This window comes from Myotis brandtii, unplaced genomic scaffold (assembly GCF_000412655.1).
Source record: "Myotis brandtii unplaced genomic scaffold, ASM41265v1 scaffold695, whole genome shotgun sequence".
Taxonomy (NCBI): Eukaryota; Metazoa; Chordata; class Mammalia; order Chiroptera; family Vespertilionidae; genus Myotis; species Myotis brandtii.
In genome coordinates, this window is record NW_005370716.1 from 762,055 (window position 1) to 779,107 (window position 17,053).

The 17,053-nt window shown below is 47.4% G+C and overlaps 1 protein-coding gene across 1 annotated transcript in view; it reads right to left on the reverse strand.

Moving 5' to 3' along the window:
* Positions 1-767: 767 nt before the first annotated feature.
* CD99L2 (CD99 molecule-like 2) overlaps positions 768-17,053 on the reverse strand; it is a 42,125-nt gene continuing 25,839 nt past the window's right edge. The window contains exons 8-12 of the mRNA XM_014529762.1: positions 10,876-10,914; positions 10,251-10,370; positions 6,356-6,373; positions 4,828-4,893; positions 768-3,651 (exon numbers count right to left, since the gene is read on the reverse strand). Of these exons, the coding sequence (XP_014385248.1) occupies positions 3,587-3,651; positions 4,828-4,893; positions 6,356-6,373; positions 10,251-10,370; positions 10,876-10,914 (308 nt within the window). The 3' untranslated portion in view covers positions 768-3,586. The remainder of the gene's footprint in view (positions 3,652-4,827; positions 4,894-6,355; positions 6,374-10,250; positions 10,371-10,875; positions 10,915-17,053) is intronic.

Consider the following 17,053-nt stretch of genomic DNA (forward strand, 5'->3'; position numbering starts at 1 on the left):
GTACCCCTGAGGCTCACCCTTCTTAAAAAGACCTCGATCCCTGTCCCTCTCCATGGAGCAGTCACTGTAGCTGTAGTCCTCAGCAGTGACAGCTGAGTAGCAAGGCTGGGAGGGCCACTGTGTGAGACCCCAGTTGGCCATGCAGAACCTCTGCACTGAAAAGTCACTCGGTGGGTTTGGGTTTGAAGACTTAGTGCTGTTTTACTACTAGAACAAAAATGTCACCCACCTCAATGTGGAAGCCCTCCTAGTGTCCACCGCATCTTGCTCATGCTGAAATGTCAGGCTGTCTTTTCAGTCTGTAAGCCAAGCTGTGGGGTCATGACAAGAGCACACTTTATCCCAAACAGGCCTTTCCACACACAGCAGCAATGAGTGATGGGGTGCAGGGCCCTCCTCCTTGCTCAGTTTCTCTGGCTGAAACCACTGCACAGACCTCACAGCCACCCTCGATACTGCCTTTCATTGAAGAAGGCAAAGCAGTGGGCTTGGGAGTCAGGAGTCTGGAGCCTTTGCCCTCCCGCCACCCCTTGCCCCCCACGCACCCTGGAACATCAGGCACATCACTGTACAGCTCTAGGCCTTAGCTCCTTATACCCTGAGGGGGGCCACCCCCTGGAAGCCCTAACCTACCTCTCTCCTTCCAGAGAAATACCTTTGGCTGGGGAGGGTGTGGAGGAGGTCAGCTCCATATCATAATTAGGGGAAAAAAACAGCATCACCTGACAAAGGAAGTGCCTTGAACGCCACCACAATGCAATAATCTCTTAGGTTCCATTTTGTTTAATGCAAAGACGAGACAGTTTACAATTCACTCTTAAATACAAGCACATAAAAAGTACTGGGGACTTGATCAGTCTCTATTTCTTCTTCCTCAGAGAACTGATACTAACTCCCAACCCAAGTAGCCAAGGCAGTGGGCTGGCACTGTTCTATGGGTCCGACCTGAGAGGGTATTCCACCCCACAAAGCTGCCATGTCTCCTTCCTCCACGTGCTGTTAATAACACTGAGCCAGCTCTCCTCCCCTGCCCCCCCCCCAACCTGCCCACCACGTTAAGCTGATACGGATTGGCTCTTTTCAACTGGCCCTTCTAATTCACTCACTTTATCTCCCTTATCATCTGAGAGAGGCCCACACCAGCCAATGCAACTTTCAGATAATCACATAGTTACAAAAGCCCCATAGGCTTCTGCAGGTATCAGTACTCCACCTGGGTTGACAGCTCTGCAAATGGGTGGCTGAGTGACTTTCCAGGCTTGGCCAGCCACTAGCAGCAGGTTTGAGCACTCATTCTGCAGAAGGCACCCCGAGAGCTAGGGAGGAACAAAATGGGTTTGGCAACTGAAGTCAGTGCTGCTCAGAATGTGGCTTTACAGAGCGTGTTGACTTCTCATCCCAGATGGAGGGGTGCAAGTTCTTTGCCATCACAAGCCTCAGGTTAAAGCTAAGGGGAGAAACCCAACTAATTCCAGTGCAAATCCTCGCCATGCCAGGGGCCATACAGGCCACATCACTCCTCATCCTACTCACTGCTGTGACTGACTTCTCTATAAAATGTCCACAGTTCCCAGTGGCAGGGAGAGAGTATTTAATCACATGCAAACGCTGGCCCTTTTTTTCCCCGTTAAAGGCCTCAGGAGGGCCTTGGTGCTCAGACATCCTAACACAATCCCTCTCTGACTCCTGTCCTTAGGACACTGGCTGTTCCTGGGTCCTGAGGTCAATCTATCTACGTAGCAACAAGCCATAGATGCAAAAATCCTTCATAGCTGCCTCCAGCCCAGCACTGGCCAGGGATTCAGGCCATCAGCTCTTGTCATCGTTGGGACGGGGAAGCCGAGCAAAGTTGACAACAATCTGGCTAGTGAGGGCTGGGAGGTGTTAGAAAAAGGCATACCTTGCAAGCAATGCCTCCCCTGCTCAATCTCTTGGAACATGGGGAGGCCAGATTTTCCTTCCTCCAGTGTCCTCAGTGCTCCACGCCCCCTCAAAGACACATACCCCTGGCCTGACTGGGAGGTACCCCCACACAGAAGGCATTTTAGGACCCGCAGGCCTGCACTGGGAATGGATCCGAAGGGCAGCACTGAGCCACACAATCCAACTGAACTGATTACCATCACACAACGGAGTATGTTTTTAAAACAAGTGCATAAATGAACACATGAGGCATGCATTAGATAACCTATGGGGTCTGTTCAGATTTCAACTGTTTCCTTAAGTTGGAGTCGGCTCTCCCAGCTCAGCAGACAAGGAGCTAACATAGAGCCTGGGAGACTGGTGGGGCCTCCTGTGCAGGGCAGAGGCACATGAACTTGTGTAAATAGGAGCCTATCTTCCTGCTGACCTTCATTATGTTCTCAGGGAGTGACTTTTGACACTCCAAACTTATTATCAGTAGACAGTGACTCTATACTCTAGCTCAGCCTCTGACAGCAGAGCTCCCAGAAACAGGACCACATGTGGGCCAAAGAGAACATTCCAGGAAGTCAGCTCTGCTCCAGCCCAAATAAGATAGTGCCAGGTCAAGTGAGGAGCCAGTCCCTGGGTTCTGGTGTTTCCCACAGTGAGCAAGCCCCCAGTGCTCATCATCAACAGACCAGACAGTATATCTATAAACTTGCCAAGGCAGGCATATGTCACTAAACCAAGCAAACATCCCTCCCCTCTTCTCCCCTCCCCTCCCCCTCAAATATATTTCTAAGCAAACAACAAGCATGCTTCTGGCTTTGATACTCATTCTTGATGTCTGTATCTTTTGCTACCAAATAAGAACACAAGAGGAAGGGGGATAAATTCATTTCTAATACATAAATGATTCCTAAAAACTAATCATGTCAGCCTGAAGACCACATCCAGCCCCCTATGGAATCAGATGGGAATTAGACTTGAGAGTCACAGCTTGTACTTGTCTAGAAAATTCCTAAACTCTGAGGGCAGGACTAGCATGGCATGCATTTTTGCAATTAAATAAATGTAAAATGTAAAGTCTCCACATGGACCAGCTCTCTGGAAGCCCAGCAGTGAGTGTCAAAGCTGGAATTGGAAAGGACAGAAATGACCCCCCACCTCCACCCTGGGTGTCGTGTGTGCCCAGTGTTACCTGGTGTTCACTGGTTCATTCCTTGCAGGGGCTCTAAGCACCGTCTGTTAGCTGGGCCCCTGATTGTTCTCTGAGGTCACACTAGGGCTGCCTTTTGGCAGAAACCCGCCAATGAGTCAGGAACCACACTACCCTGTGGTCAATATCTTGTCCCCTAAGCACAAATGTCCTCTTGGCCTCCCTCAGCTTGGTCCCCCTCCCCAGCTCACTAAGGCCTGGGATTGTCTAGTTTTGGGGAGTGGGTGACCCAGCAGCTCCCACGGCTGGATTTCAGGGTATCTGTGGCAGGGAGGGCACCACCAGCCTGTCTGCAGGGCACAGAAACCAAACTCACAAACACCAAGAGCTCATCCAGAAAACTTAAGAACAACGAGAAGCCAATGATATCAAAGGAACAGTACAGCAGCTGCGGGTCCAAATGAAATCAGGATCTTGGTCCTCAGTGGCAGGACCACTGTGAGCGGCTGCTGCAAGGGACCCTCAGATCCGAGGCGGCTGGGGCTGCGGTGGCTCTGCGGACTGTGGTGGCAGTTCTAAGCATTTCACTGGGAAGAGAAAACACCCGTTAGAAGGGATTCATTTCCACGCTGCACAGAAGGCGCAAATACACAAGTCAGCCCCTGCTGGGGACAGCGAGCTGGTTCCCTGTCTGTCCTGTTCAGGGGCTGGGGCAGCACAGCCCCTCCTGGCCAAACTCCCCTCTAGTGCCCACTCTGTCCCCAGTCAGGGCAACCCATTTCCTCATCTGTAATGGGAATGCTTCTGATGGGGTTGCTGGGCGGATTTTAAATAAAGCACTCGACACAGTACCTGGTCCACAGAATTGCTCACACAATGTTGGCTAAGAGTTTTAAAAATGCTTATAGTGAATGCTGCTGTAGAGCCAGTTTTCCCATGTTTTAATTCAGGGCTGTTTAATCCATTCAGTGCAGTACTGTCAAGTACCCACCCTGAGCAAGGGCATGGGGCACGCTGTGCACCCCCACTGCTGCTGCCCTCTAATATAGCCACAAGATGCCTACCCAGCCTCTACTGAGGAAAACAGCCTTTCCTGACCACCCCACTCAAATTCTGGAGCCATAGGTGGTATCTGCCCTGAGAAATTGGCCCTCCAGGCCAGCAGCTTGACCTTATGCAGCCTCCATTGCTGATGGCTCCTGCACCCAGAAAGGGCTTCATGACCATGAAGGAGACAGGGAGGGAGGGAGAGGGGGGAAGGGAGGGTAAAGGGAGAAAGGGAGGAAATGAGGGAGGGGGAGGGAAAAAGGGAGGGAGGAAGGGAGGGAGACGGGTTCCAATAATAGGGTCTATGTTTTAACCAAGTTCCCTCTTGCCTTTGGCAATTTTCAAATTGAAAGTTTATGTGTCTAGGGTAAAATATTCCCCAGGGCTCTATGAGAATTTGTCTGGAGTCATCTATTTTCATTGTAGGGAGTACAGGGGCCTGGGGCTCATGCTCAGATAACTCAGGAGCACAGCCCGAGCCCCAATAGTGCACCGAAGTCCTCAACACCGCATCAGCTGGCCCTGGCTGTGGTCCAACTCTCCCTGATGGCCATCTGATCAGGGGCTGAGTGCAGGGACCTCTGGGCCACTGCAGCCCTTGTTCTGCCTGGATATTCTAGAAACAGACACCTCTGCACTTCCTGCTTCCCTAGCACAGTGCTGGGCTCACCAACTAAGGGACCTTTGGCAAGGGACACTGACCAAAAAGTCTTTACCTTGAGGTTCTTCACACACAACAGCTTCCAGGTTCTCTCCCTTCACGTAGTCTGCATTGAGACCCTCTGCAAAGGGCAAAGGGCAGAGTTAGCAACCGAACCAAAGGGTCTCCCACCATGATCAAGCACTCCCGACTAAGTCCTCCAACTCCCTTCACAGACTCGGACCCTGCACCCCGAGCCACCTAAATGTCTTCATCTAGGCAGAGTGGCTGGCTGGGAGTGTGCTGCCTGCCCAATTCTCATCATCATCCTCAGAAATGATATCACATGGCAAAGGCCCCTGACAAACCCCATCCGCATAGGGCAGGTGGCACCGCATGTAGATTGTGAGCCAGACAGCAGCTCCGCTCAGCAGAGGGGGCACCCAATAGCAAGGCTCAGTGTCATCCATGGGTCCATATGCTGGGCCAGGGGCCAGGGAGGCAGAGAGGGAGCCAAGCACTGCATGAGTAACTGATGGATGCTGAGTAGAGGGGCAGATAGCTGAGTGGAGCTCACTTTGGAGATGCCTGCAAAGCCTCCTGCTAGTGTACAGCCTTCCCGGCAACACCTGCATGGAGAGGCCAACCAGATCCTCTAGGCAGTGGGAATGGCACTGGCCCTGCCCCAGCACATACAGGTGCTAGGGCCCAGCAACAGCTGCTCTGGTCTAGTTATTTGGGCTTTCTCCCACCTACTTTCGAGAGGGACTTGGGGACTCTACAAAGCATGCTCTGCATGCCAGCGCTCTGGCCACTGAGCAGCACCATGCTGGACACAAGGGCCATTACTCAGGACTCGGAGTGGACCCAACCCCTGCTGCTTGGGGAGAGTCAAGAGCCCCTGTCTTATCCTTAGATGGGCAAGAGACTGGAAATCTCATCAGAGCTCTGGGCCTGTGGGAACACTGGATCATGGTTGCAACCAACCAAACAAATGAGTAGGCACCAGTATAAGTCACTCCACCCTCCTAGGCTGCATTCAGGCTCCTTGCCTAGAAAAGTATGCCTGTATGCCCTGATGCTTGCTGGCTCAAGGTGACACCAGATGTGTCCAGTAAAAATGTGGGCATCTGTCAGCAGGTGTGGCTGGCCCCCATATGGGACAGGGTAGGTGATGGAGCTGGGGAAAGCTATCCCCAGCTGATGGGCAGGGGATGGGAGACTCCTTGACCTCTGATCACTGTCCAGCTGCCACCCTGGCATGCACTGGACTGGCTTTTACCTGTGGGCAGCCATCTGGTTTGCTCCTCAGGGATGACCACCAGGGGGCATCTGAATCCTACACAGGACCTTCACCCCCTCCCACACATCCCTGAACCCAGCCTAGGGACAGAAAGTCTGGCAGGTGGCACCCTCCCATGTGTATCAGGGAAAGCTAAAGATGATGTGGTTGCAGCCAAATTGGAAAGTGCCAAGGAAGAGCGGTGGAGAGCGGTGAGAAGGAGCAAGAGCAGCAGGATGGTGAGGGGGTGGGGAGGGGGAGACAATGAGGCATTGAGGCCAAAGCAGAAGAGAAAAACAAGTAAGTCAAAGTACATTGTTACCTTGACCTTCTGCTGCATCTGAAGGCAAGACACAAAACTTAGGACCCTGGATCAAGAACTCAGCCCCCGGCAACAAAGCACACGGGCTTTTGGTGAAACACGCTGGCCCTTGGCACTGAAGGCAGAGACGGGAAGCAAAGGGTCCCCAAAATCTGAGCCCTTTTGATGGCAGAAAATGCTGGAAGCCCCTGAGGGCCACATTGGGGAGCGACCCTCCTAGTAGCCACGCGCCACCCCTTGGGGGGCTTGCTGGTGCACCCCGTGCAGAGTGGTTTCTGCTCTGCCTTTCCTGACCTCCACGCAGTGATAGTTGAGGCCACTCTGGGCAGGAAGTCCCAGCCCCCAGCTTCACAGTGGTCTTAGCCACCCCACATCCATGGGACTCCTCCTGATTCCCACCCGGTGTAGGTACCAGGTACATAACACATGAAGCACACACAGTCTTCCCACAGGCTGACAGTCCAGAGAGTGAACAGGGCAGCAGTCACAGATGCAGAAACAAACCACCAAGCCCAATCCTTCCTCATGATCTCCATACCAGTCAGCAGGGGGCGCTGTGTGCACATTCAGGAGAGACATCTAGTCAGGGCCATCAGGCTGGGAGAGTCCGAAGGCTTCCTGGGAAGGTAACCCAGGCCCAAAGAATGAGAAAGGCTAAGTGAAGAGAGGGGACAGCAAGAGAGGATGCTGGAGGCCCCAGGGCACACTCAAGGAAGTGAGTATGGAGAAAATCTTATGGGGCCATGGCTGCAAGGGTGGGGAGGGGAGCGAAAGGGCAAGGTTGTGGTTTGAGTGGAACCAACCACAGAATGACAAGCTCAGGGGCTCAGCCATGACCTGGGAGGAGTGGGGAACATGGGAGGTCCTGGCAGAGCTGGTTCTGTGCATTTTTAAGCAGGTCCTTCTGGCTGCTCCGTGCAGGGGGAAGTGTGGGGAACACTGGGGCAGGCAGGAGGCTGATGGAACCATCCAGATAGAGGACTAGGAGACCTGGCCCTGGAAAGGCATGGGCCATGGTGGTGGTGTGACCCCAGAGCAGGGGGCACAAGCCCCAGGATTGGTAAACCACGGATGTGGCATGAGGAGACAGGAGGATCCAGGAGGACTGGTGGAATCTGTGAGAGGGGCCACAGGGATGGGGTGGACACAACTTAAAAACTCTGAAGAGAAATTTGGTAGTACAGGGAGTGGATACAGAAGCAAAAGAGGTCCTTTTCAAAACTGGGGGATACTTCACACTTGATTCCCTTCTGTGTAAATTGGGGGTGATGTTAGCACTTGCATAAGTGTCCAGTAAAGGGATTCAGGACAGTGTAGGTTAAGCAATGATAATGACATCATTAACAGATTGAAGGGGGGGAAAAACAGGGCCAAAGACACATTTGGAGGGTCCACTCATATAGGAGCCAGAGGGTGTAGTCTGAAGTCTGTGGCAGGGAGGGAAGCCTTCCTTTAGACTGAATGGGGGGGGGTGGGGAGAGGCCTATTGGCTCCCACTCAGGGATCTGTGAGGCCAGTGGGTTCCATGAACTTCTTTGGAGCCATCATAGCCCTACAAGCCCACTTGCTTCCCTTGCCTATGCCAGCCTGCCAGCAGGCTCACCCCCACTGCCTGGCCCAGCAATACCCTCACCTCGAGGCTATCCCCCAGAAAGGTCACATCCATGCCCTCCAGCTTTGTTGCCACATAACTTTCAGCTGTCATTAACACTCCCTCTTTTGGGTTTATTCTTTCCCAAATATATAAATTGCTCAGTTCTACACACCAAGTCCTTCATGTGTTCACATTTTATTTGGCTTCCCTGATAATCCAATTTGAAAAGCTCAGATCTGTCTGTTTTATGTGAAAATAATGTATTTTCATTTCACCTTAGTACCCCCACAGAGACAAACAGATACAACCCAGACATCTCTTTTTTGGTTTGGAAATCAACCTTTTTTCTCCTCCCTGTTTCTACCTACTGGCACCCCTTCTGGATTCATGGCTTCCCATCTGGAGTAAGTTCCTTCAAGGACTGTCTGTGCCTCTGTTCATCTATGAGATGAGGGTGTATGTCATTCCTAATCAGTGGGGCTATGGGAGTTCTTACTCTTCAGGTAACGATGCTGTACTGAAGTGTATGGTGGCCCCCCAAAAGATATGTCCTGGAACCAGTAAATGTGACCTTATTTGGAAAAGGGTCTTTGCAGAAGTGATCAAGGATCTTGAGATGAGATCAGGCTGGATTATCCAGGTGGACCCTACATTTAATGACAAATGTCTGTATAAGAGACAAAAATACGAGAGTCAGACACAGAGGGAAAGGCCATGTGAAGACAGAGGCAGAGACTGAAGTGATGCAACCATATACCATGGGACGTCTAGGGCCACCAGAACCTGGAAGAGGCAAGAAAGGATCCTTTTTTAGAGCTCCCAGAAGAAACCAACCCTGCTGACACCTTGATCTTGGACTTCTGGCCTCCAGAACTGGCAGAGAATAGATTTCTGTTGCTTTAAGCCAGTCCGTTTCTTTTATTTTATGCTGGGACAAAGGAAAGCTCTAAGGACAATCCAGCCTCCAGGTCTGCACTCCTGACTCTTCCTTGTTCACACTACTCTACAGCCAAGCTTCGCAATCCCTGATGAGGTGACAGTATCTCCAGCAGGGAGACCATGAACAGTTGCGCAGGTTGTGTACTGAGATGTGGATGGTGCCCCCAGAGTACTGTGCGCAGTCTGTGTAGCTGTATGTGGTGGCCCTGGTCAAGAATGTTGTATAAGAGTAAAAGAAGCAAATGTGATTGCCAGATGAAAAAGTAGTTGGAGATTTCAGCAATACCCACATTCAAAACATTCTGGGACTTGGGTTAATTTTCTGGGGAGCTCAGCTCCCAGCTAGAATTAAGGGCAGAGTCCTAGAGCAAGGGTAAGAGAAGCCACATAGGGGATAATCCTAAATTTAGGAAAGAGGAAATCTGCTGAGTCAGATACTGTCCCTTGAACTAAAAATCACCAGTCTTAGGGATACACTCTTAACAAACAGTGACACATCAATGCTGTGCTTATAAAACCAACAAGTGTGGTTTTTCTACCCCCCCAACCCCCCCACCCCCGCCCAACAGCATTCCCATGGGGTACCTGACAGCTTTCAAGATAGAATTCCATTTGTACCACATCTTATAGAAAACCATGGCATAAAACAGATGCATCCTAGCTTTCACAAATCTAGCATGTAAAGGAAGGGGCAAAACTACATTTAGTTTCTCTCTTGCATTCCTACTCCTTTAAAACAATTCACAATTCCACGTATTTTAAGATGTTCTGGCTCACACGGGGAGGAGCAGGGACACCAGGGCAGTGACTTCTTGGGATCTGAAAGGAAGGGAAAGGTTGCCAGAATGAGTGGTCCCCAGAGACTGCTGCCTTCTGCTCTGGAGAAAAATGACAGCAGTAGAGGGAGCTGTTGACCCCAGAGCCTCTGAAGCTCCCAAATTCCTTTGGGTGAAATCTGAGGCCATACAGAAATCCCAGGGTCTCTCCTGTTCTATGACAAGGAAACATCACAATGGCCACTGGGCTCTGCCCCCACAGAAATCTGGCTTCTAGAAACTGGAACCCTGGAAGACCAAGGTCAATGTGTCCAGCCCCATCCTCTCTTCTAGGCTGGTTTACACTTCAGTTTGGCCTAGACCTGTCCTCCAGGATTTCCAAAACTGCAACTCCCCCGCCCCACCCCCAGGAAGTCTTCTCTGGAGTTGCTCTCAGGCAGGCTGTGGAATAGACCAGAATCTCAACTTGCTCATGTTTCTTCCCCTTTCCCTCAAAAGGCCTTAACCATTCGTTCACATCCAGGAGTGGGGGGAATGCAATTGCTGCGGGCACAGCCACAAGCAGCTACAAGGCAGATCCACTTACGCTGGATGCGGAAGCAGAACTTCTTCTGCTGGTAGGAGATGTAGCTGGTGACGGCGCCAATCAGGGCCATGGCCAGGGCACTGGCCACACCGGCAATGGTGCCAGTCTCTGGTGACATTCCTGGGTAAAGGTGAGGGTGGGAGAAATGAGAAGACTCAAGGTCAAGCTAACTGTACCATAAGGATTGGCTCAGACACTGACCTAAGTTTGTTCTAATGCTCAGGACCTCTGAGCCAGTGTTGAGAGGCCCAGCCATTTGTATCAAAGGGTTCAAGTGACATAGTGCCCCCTTGGACTTGCCAAATGCTTCTCATTTTCCATAAGGATTTCCATTTTGAGAAGCTTAAAAGGTGGACATGGAAATGGCGCAGTCCCTCCCTATTTAACTCAGTTCCAGTTAGGTCTCTGGGTCTCATGCCAGCAAGGTTCCCATGGGATGACCTCCCTGGGGATCCATGTTTTCATGATTCATTCCTTTAAATGACTTTGTCCCTCTGCTGTTGGCCTCACAGTTCTTTAGCAGAAACATTCAGGGGAAGGTCTGGAAGGCCAACTCTGCAATGAGAGTGGGCCAGCACTATGTCTCCTTGTGGTTTCCAACAGAAATCTTGGGACTCAAACTCACCAGCTTCAGAGTCATCATTGTTGCCATACCGGCCATCACCTGGAGAAAGGACAAAAGCACATAGTGTCCGCTGTGAGTCTGTGACCATCCAGCTTGGGGTTAGGAGAAACAGTCCCTTTCCAATTCCCTGACCCTTCTTATTACCCCCTGCACAGGCTCCAGCCAGTAAACCTCCTAAATCCTAATGCACAGTACTCCATTGAATTTCCTTGCAATCAAATGGGGCAGATCATCCCCATCTTACAGAAGAGAGAGCAGAAGCTAAAGGACTTGCCAACAGGTGGCTGAGCTGGGCTCATGCCAGGTGAGCCTGACTCTGAATGACAACAGTATGTGTGTCCCATGTATCTACTATGGTAAGAAGTATTTATTCTTTATCTGAAGTGTATGTAAAACTTTGTTTTAAAAAAGATGAAAGGCTAGCATAAATATTCATAATCCCACCAGCCAGTGAGATTTACGGTTAATATTTTCAATTTACTTTCTTCCTGTGCCTAGTACTTTATCTGCTTTTCTTCACATCCAGATGTTTCTGTTCATGTAACTTAGGTACATATACAACATCCTTATGAGATGTTACAGGATTAAATCATAAGAGTTTTTAAGGGCTTCCACTTCCAGCTTGGCATAGATTTGGAGTTGTTCTTGGAACATACACAAATGCAGGTTGACAATCCCTTACCCAGGATTTTGAAATTCAAAAGGTTCTGAAATATCACAGAGATGGAGATGAGAGTAGTGGCTGACAGGAGTTAAGGAGGGTGGAGGGGGGGCTGTCTGTGATTATAAAAGGAAAACAGGCAGGATCCTTGCGGTGGCACAGCTGTCCTTTATCTTGACTGTGGTGGTCACAGGAATTTATACATGTGATAAAATTTCATAAAACACACACACAAACACACACACACTTCCCCAGACCAACATCTCCCTGCCAAGCAAGTGGTGCCATTTCAAGACATTAATTAGCCTTGAGCACTCCTTTCATGTCGCCCTCTTCTTCTCAGGACATAACACTCATTAATGGAGGGAGACTGTTCACAAAGCCCAGAGTCCTCAGGGGGAACCGCCCTGGGATGTTGGAGGCAATGAACTCTGACATTTCCTTCACCAATCAAAGAGTCTGGGGCAATGTGGTTCCTGGATCGTAACAAATGTCCACCCTCTGGGAAGGGATGTTGGTAATGGGGGAGGCTGTGGGTGTGTGGGAGCAGGGTTGATATGTGAACTCTCTGTACATTCTGCTCAATTTTGCTGTGAACCTAACCGCCCTGGGATGTTGGAGGCAATGAACTCTGACATTTCCTTCACCAATCAAAGAGTCTGGGGCAATGTGGTTCCTGGATCGTAACAAATGTCCACCCTCTGGGAAGGGATGTTGGTAATGGGGGAGGCTGTGGGTGTGTGGGAGCAGGGTTGATATGTGAACTCTCTGTACATTCTGCTCAATTTTGCTGTGAACCTAAAAGTGCTCTAAAAAATAAAGTTTATTTTTTAAAAAGAGTCTTGTGGGAGAAAATGAGGTTTGTTATGTTCCCACCTGGGGCAGAACCCTTGGGTTAAATGCATTTTATAAAGATCCATGATTGGATATGAATGTTTATTTACAAAACAAGGAACACTGGCATTTTAAAAACCACAATGGGGGTTCATCAGTGGCCCCCCTCTGCTGTGCTAGAGAGGCAAACCCCTTCACAGGCGTCCTCTACTGGCATGTCACCAGATTTCCAGACAGATCTGAGCAATTCAACCTATTCTTTCTTTCACCTTGAGGTGAAATGACGCTGAGTGTTCACAAGTCTCTCTTTCCTTGTTAATGATATGGTCATGAGGATTCACAGCAACTTGAACCTCACAGTCTGTATGATGGCTGAGTTAAGAGGGTGTTACATGAAATGTAAACAGGACTGCCCCTGGCTATTGTTCATCCAGATGCAAACAGAGAGACCTGGTAGTCTCCCAGGCTGTCAAAAAGACTCAAAATCTCAACACATCTCTACAAATTCCTTACTAACTGACAACCTGTGACTGTACGGAAGCATTATCCTAAGATTATTTAAGAAAAAAAACATGTTATTTCTCTCCCCTTCAAAAAAAGTGATCCCATCCTGTGGGAGACTCATTGCTCAGATGGACATGTGAGCTAGAAACACCATGAGGTTAAACAAACAATTAGAAAAAAAATAGGCATTTAAGATCCTTCCATCCCTTCTAGTTGCATGAACCTGAACTAAAGTCAGCCACACAGACCTGCCATTGCAGTTAGCCAAGCCAGTGTCATGGCTTTGATCCTCATTTGGCAACAGAGCTCTATTTACTTCCTCTGAGCACAGAATGAACCCAGTTCCTTTATGAAATGCATGCTGTATAAAAGATAGTATTGGGACAACTGATGAACCACTAACATAAAATAAATTTATCTAATCCAATACCTTCCATGGAAGTTCCCAATAAATACAAAACAGATGAAGCCATAAAAGCACTACAGGAAAATGTAGGACAACCTTTATATTGTCTTGGGGCAAGGAATGAGTTTCCAAACATGACCCAAAATCCAGAAACTTAAAAAGGAAGAGATATCAAAAGTAAAAACTTTAGTACTAAAGCACAAGCAACAAAACAAAAAGATAAATTGGATTTCATCAAAATCAAAACCTTCTGTGCTTTAAAAGACTTCACCAAAACAATGGAAAGACAAACCCACAAACTGGAAAAAAACATTTGCAAATTGTATATCTAGTAAGGAACTAGTACTGACAATATATGAAGAACTTCTACAACTTGATAATAAAAAGGCAAATAACTAGATTTTAAAATGGACGAAGGATGCAAATAGACATTTCTCCAGAGACACACAAATGGCCAATAAGCACATGAAAAGATGTTCAACATCATTAGTCATTAGGGAAATGCAAATTAAACCTACAATGAGATACTGATTTAAACACATTAGGATGCCTATAATAAAAAAAAAAAAGTAAGTGTTGGCTAGGATGTGAAGAAATTGGAACCCTCAGATATTATTGATGGGAATGTAAAATTGTCTAGTTGCTATGGAAAACAGAGAAGAAGCAATCTAAGGTTTCTCTTGAAGGATGGGTGGCTTAGCACTCTCTGGGGAGTGAGTGGGAATTCATCTGGTGAAAGAAAGGCTTTTTAGACAGAGAAACAGAATGTGAAGGCCTAAAGATAAGCACTACCAGTTCATATGTTTGGAAATAAAAGGAACCTGGTGGTCCAGGGCTGAAAAATAGGGCAGCAGGCTAAGAGGTTTCAATGTATCTTATAGGCAGTGGAGAGCCATTAAAGAGAATTTGTTTGCTTCTTTAAAAAAGTTTTCTAACATTCAAAAGAGCTGAAAGCACTGTAGAGTGAACACTCATACTAGTATATCCAATATCTGGATTCTATAACGAACACTTTGCATTATTTGCTTTATCATTGTCCATCCAATGATATTTCTTATATTTGTGATGTATTTCAGAGTTGCAGATATCAGTATACTGACCTCTAAACATATTTAGAGTTCCACATTTGCTTGTGATTCCTTTTGAAGGTAAAGTTTACATACACAAATCTTATGTGTACCATTTGATAAGTCTTGGTAGATGAATATACTTGAAAAATCCATATCCCCACTAAAATACACAATGTTACCATCACCCCAGAAAGTTCTCTCATGTCCCTGTTCAATCACTCCCTGTCCATATCCCAGCCCTGACAACCATGAATCTCATCTCTAACATAACACATTAGTTTGCAAGTATTATTACTTAATATGTTTGGGATCATTTAGTATGTACTCTTTTTTTTCCCTTTGGCTTCTTTCACTTAGCATAATGTTTCGACATTTATCCATGTTTTTATGTGTACCAGTAATTTATTCCATCATATGAGTGTATATCATAAATTATCTATCTACTGATTCTCCTATTGATACTTGGGTTGCTCCCAGTTTTTTGCTTTTATTTGGCTATTATAAATAAAGCTGCCATGAACATTTTTTTACAAGTCTTTTTTTAGACATAAGCTCTCATTTCTCTTGAATATACGTGAAATTGCAGAGTCAATGCATAGTCTATGTTCAGTTTTATAAGAAACTTTACATTCCCACCAACAATATATGAGTTTCAGTTGCTCCACATCCAGACCGACATTTGATATTGTCTGTCTAATTTTAGCCATTCTTGTGGGTGTGTTGTGATATCTCTTGTGGTTTTAATTTTCAGTTCCTTAATAACTTTGAACATCTTCATATAACTTCCTTTGTGAAGTTTCTGCTCAAATCTTATGCTCATTTTTAGCTGGGCTATCTTTTCATTATTATACAATAGTTTTAAGCAGAGGTCTGACAAGATCACTTTCATATTCCTGATGGTTCTCTCTGGCCACTGCATGGAGGAAAAACTACATCCAGGAGACCAGTTAAGAGGTTAAGGTAATGACCCAAGCAGAGATGACATGGGTCTGGGCTTGAGGGGAGGCAAAGAGAAGTAATATTCCAGTTTCAAAAGATACTAAGGGGGAGGATTTCTGGCATGAGGGAATGAATAAATCATCTCCTCAAAAAGCAACTCTAACTGTGGATAATCAAAGACAGCCATTTTCGGGAACAGTGAGAACAGCTGGAGTCTGCGGCCTTTTTGCCCAGGCTTGCTCACATTCCCCCCTCCCCCAGACTAGTTCAACTGAGGTGGAGTAAACAGGCCATAAAAACCAGCAACTGCACTGCAGCTGCTAAAAGGGACCCACGTGACTTGCAGTATTGTCAGTTAATGTGGCAATCTCAGTAGCAAGTGAATAGGGAGAGCCAGCAGCTCCTTTAGCCTGAGCAAGCCACCAACCAGTAAACTCAACAGGGATTTCATAGGAAGGTAGGAGGTGAGATAACAGATGCAACCTGTTGACAAGACTGTCACTGTCACCTACAGACAGGGGGCTCCTATAAGGCCAGCAGAAATGTTTTCTGGAGAAAAAATATATAACAAATAACATTTCAGAATTACACTCCAAAACTATAGTTGAGTCTATGTGCCTAAGAATCAAGGTTGCATGAATTATAATTGTTTTTAGGGTGAAGATCATCATTTATTTAAATGTGATGTTTTATCTTCACGCATGGCATTAGCATGTTGGCACAGAGGAGAGTGCCTGGGAAATGCATCATGTGCTTATCAAAATGTTTCAGTTTCACACTTGTATTTTTTGCTAGAACCCCTTTTATCTTCTTTTACTGATATCCATAATGACAGAGGGTAAAACTTGAGCTAACAACTGATTCTTTACAAGACAAGTTCAAATATGAGCCTAATTAAAGAATTTCCTAACACTTCCTCATTGCTAAAGCATGTACTTTTAATAAGGAATAAAATCATTCAGACTTTTATTCATGTGCATGCATACATACACTACTACTGCCCTAATCTCCCCATCTGGAAATACCATTTGTCACCCAGGAGTAATTGGCTCATTTGCTGGGTTTGCCCTTTAAATGTTCCATGTTCTCCTGACACCTGCAAGTTTCATTTAGAGGCCTTTAGAGCTTTTTACTCAAGATGACACTGTCTGGAAAGGTGTTCTGAAGGACAAATTTGACTACAGTATCCTTTGATCAGAAGAAAACACTCTTCCCATATGAAAAGTACACAGTTCCTGCAAAAAAGGAGCAAATGCTAGTACCACTGCCAGGACTGTGGGGAGTATCACAGGGTTACCACCAGTAACTTCTTACACGTATAACTTCTTACACACATAACTGTAACAACGTACCATCACAGCAAGTTACAACCACAAACTGCTACAACCATAGCTTACCATCAGAACAGGTTACAACCATAAGTAACAATCACAAATTACAACCACAACCTGTTTTGTCATATCAAGTTTGGCTAATATTCTCTCCATATTAGGATAAAATCTTGACATATTCTATATAATAAAAGCCCAGTGACCGAATGGCGGAATGACCAGAACAACCAGTGGACCAGTCGCTATGATGCGCACAGACCACCAGGGGGCAGATGCTCAACGCAGGAGCTGCCCCCTGGTGGTCAGTGCGCTACCACAATGAGCACGCCACTCGGCTGACCAGGATGAGCAGCTGCTCCCGCTGAGAACCCTGGGCCAATGGGCAGGAACCCAGGCTGCAATTGTTGCCTCCTCGCCCCAGGCTCCTCCTCCT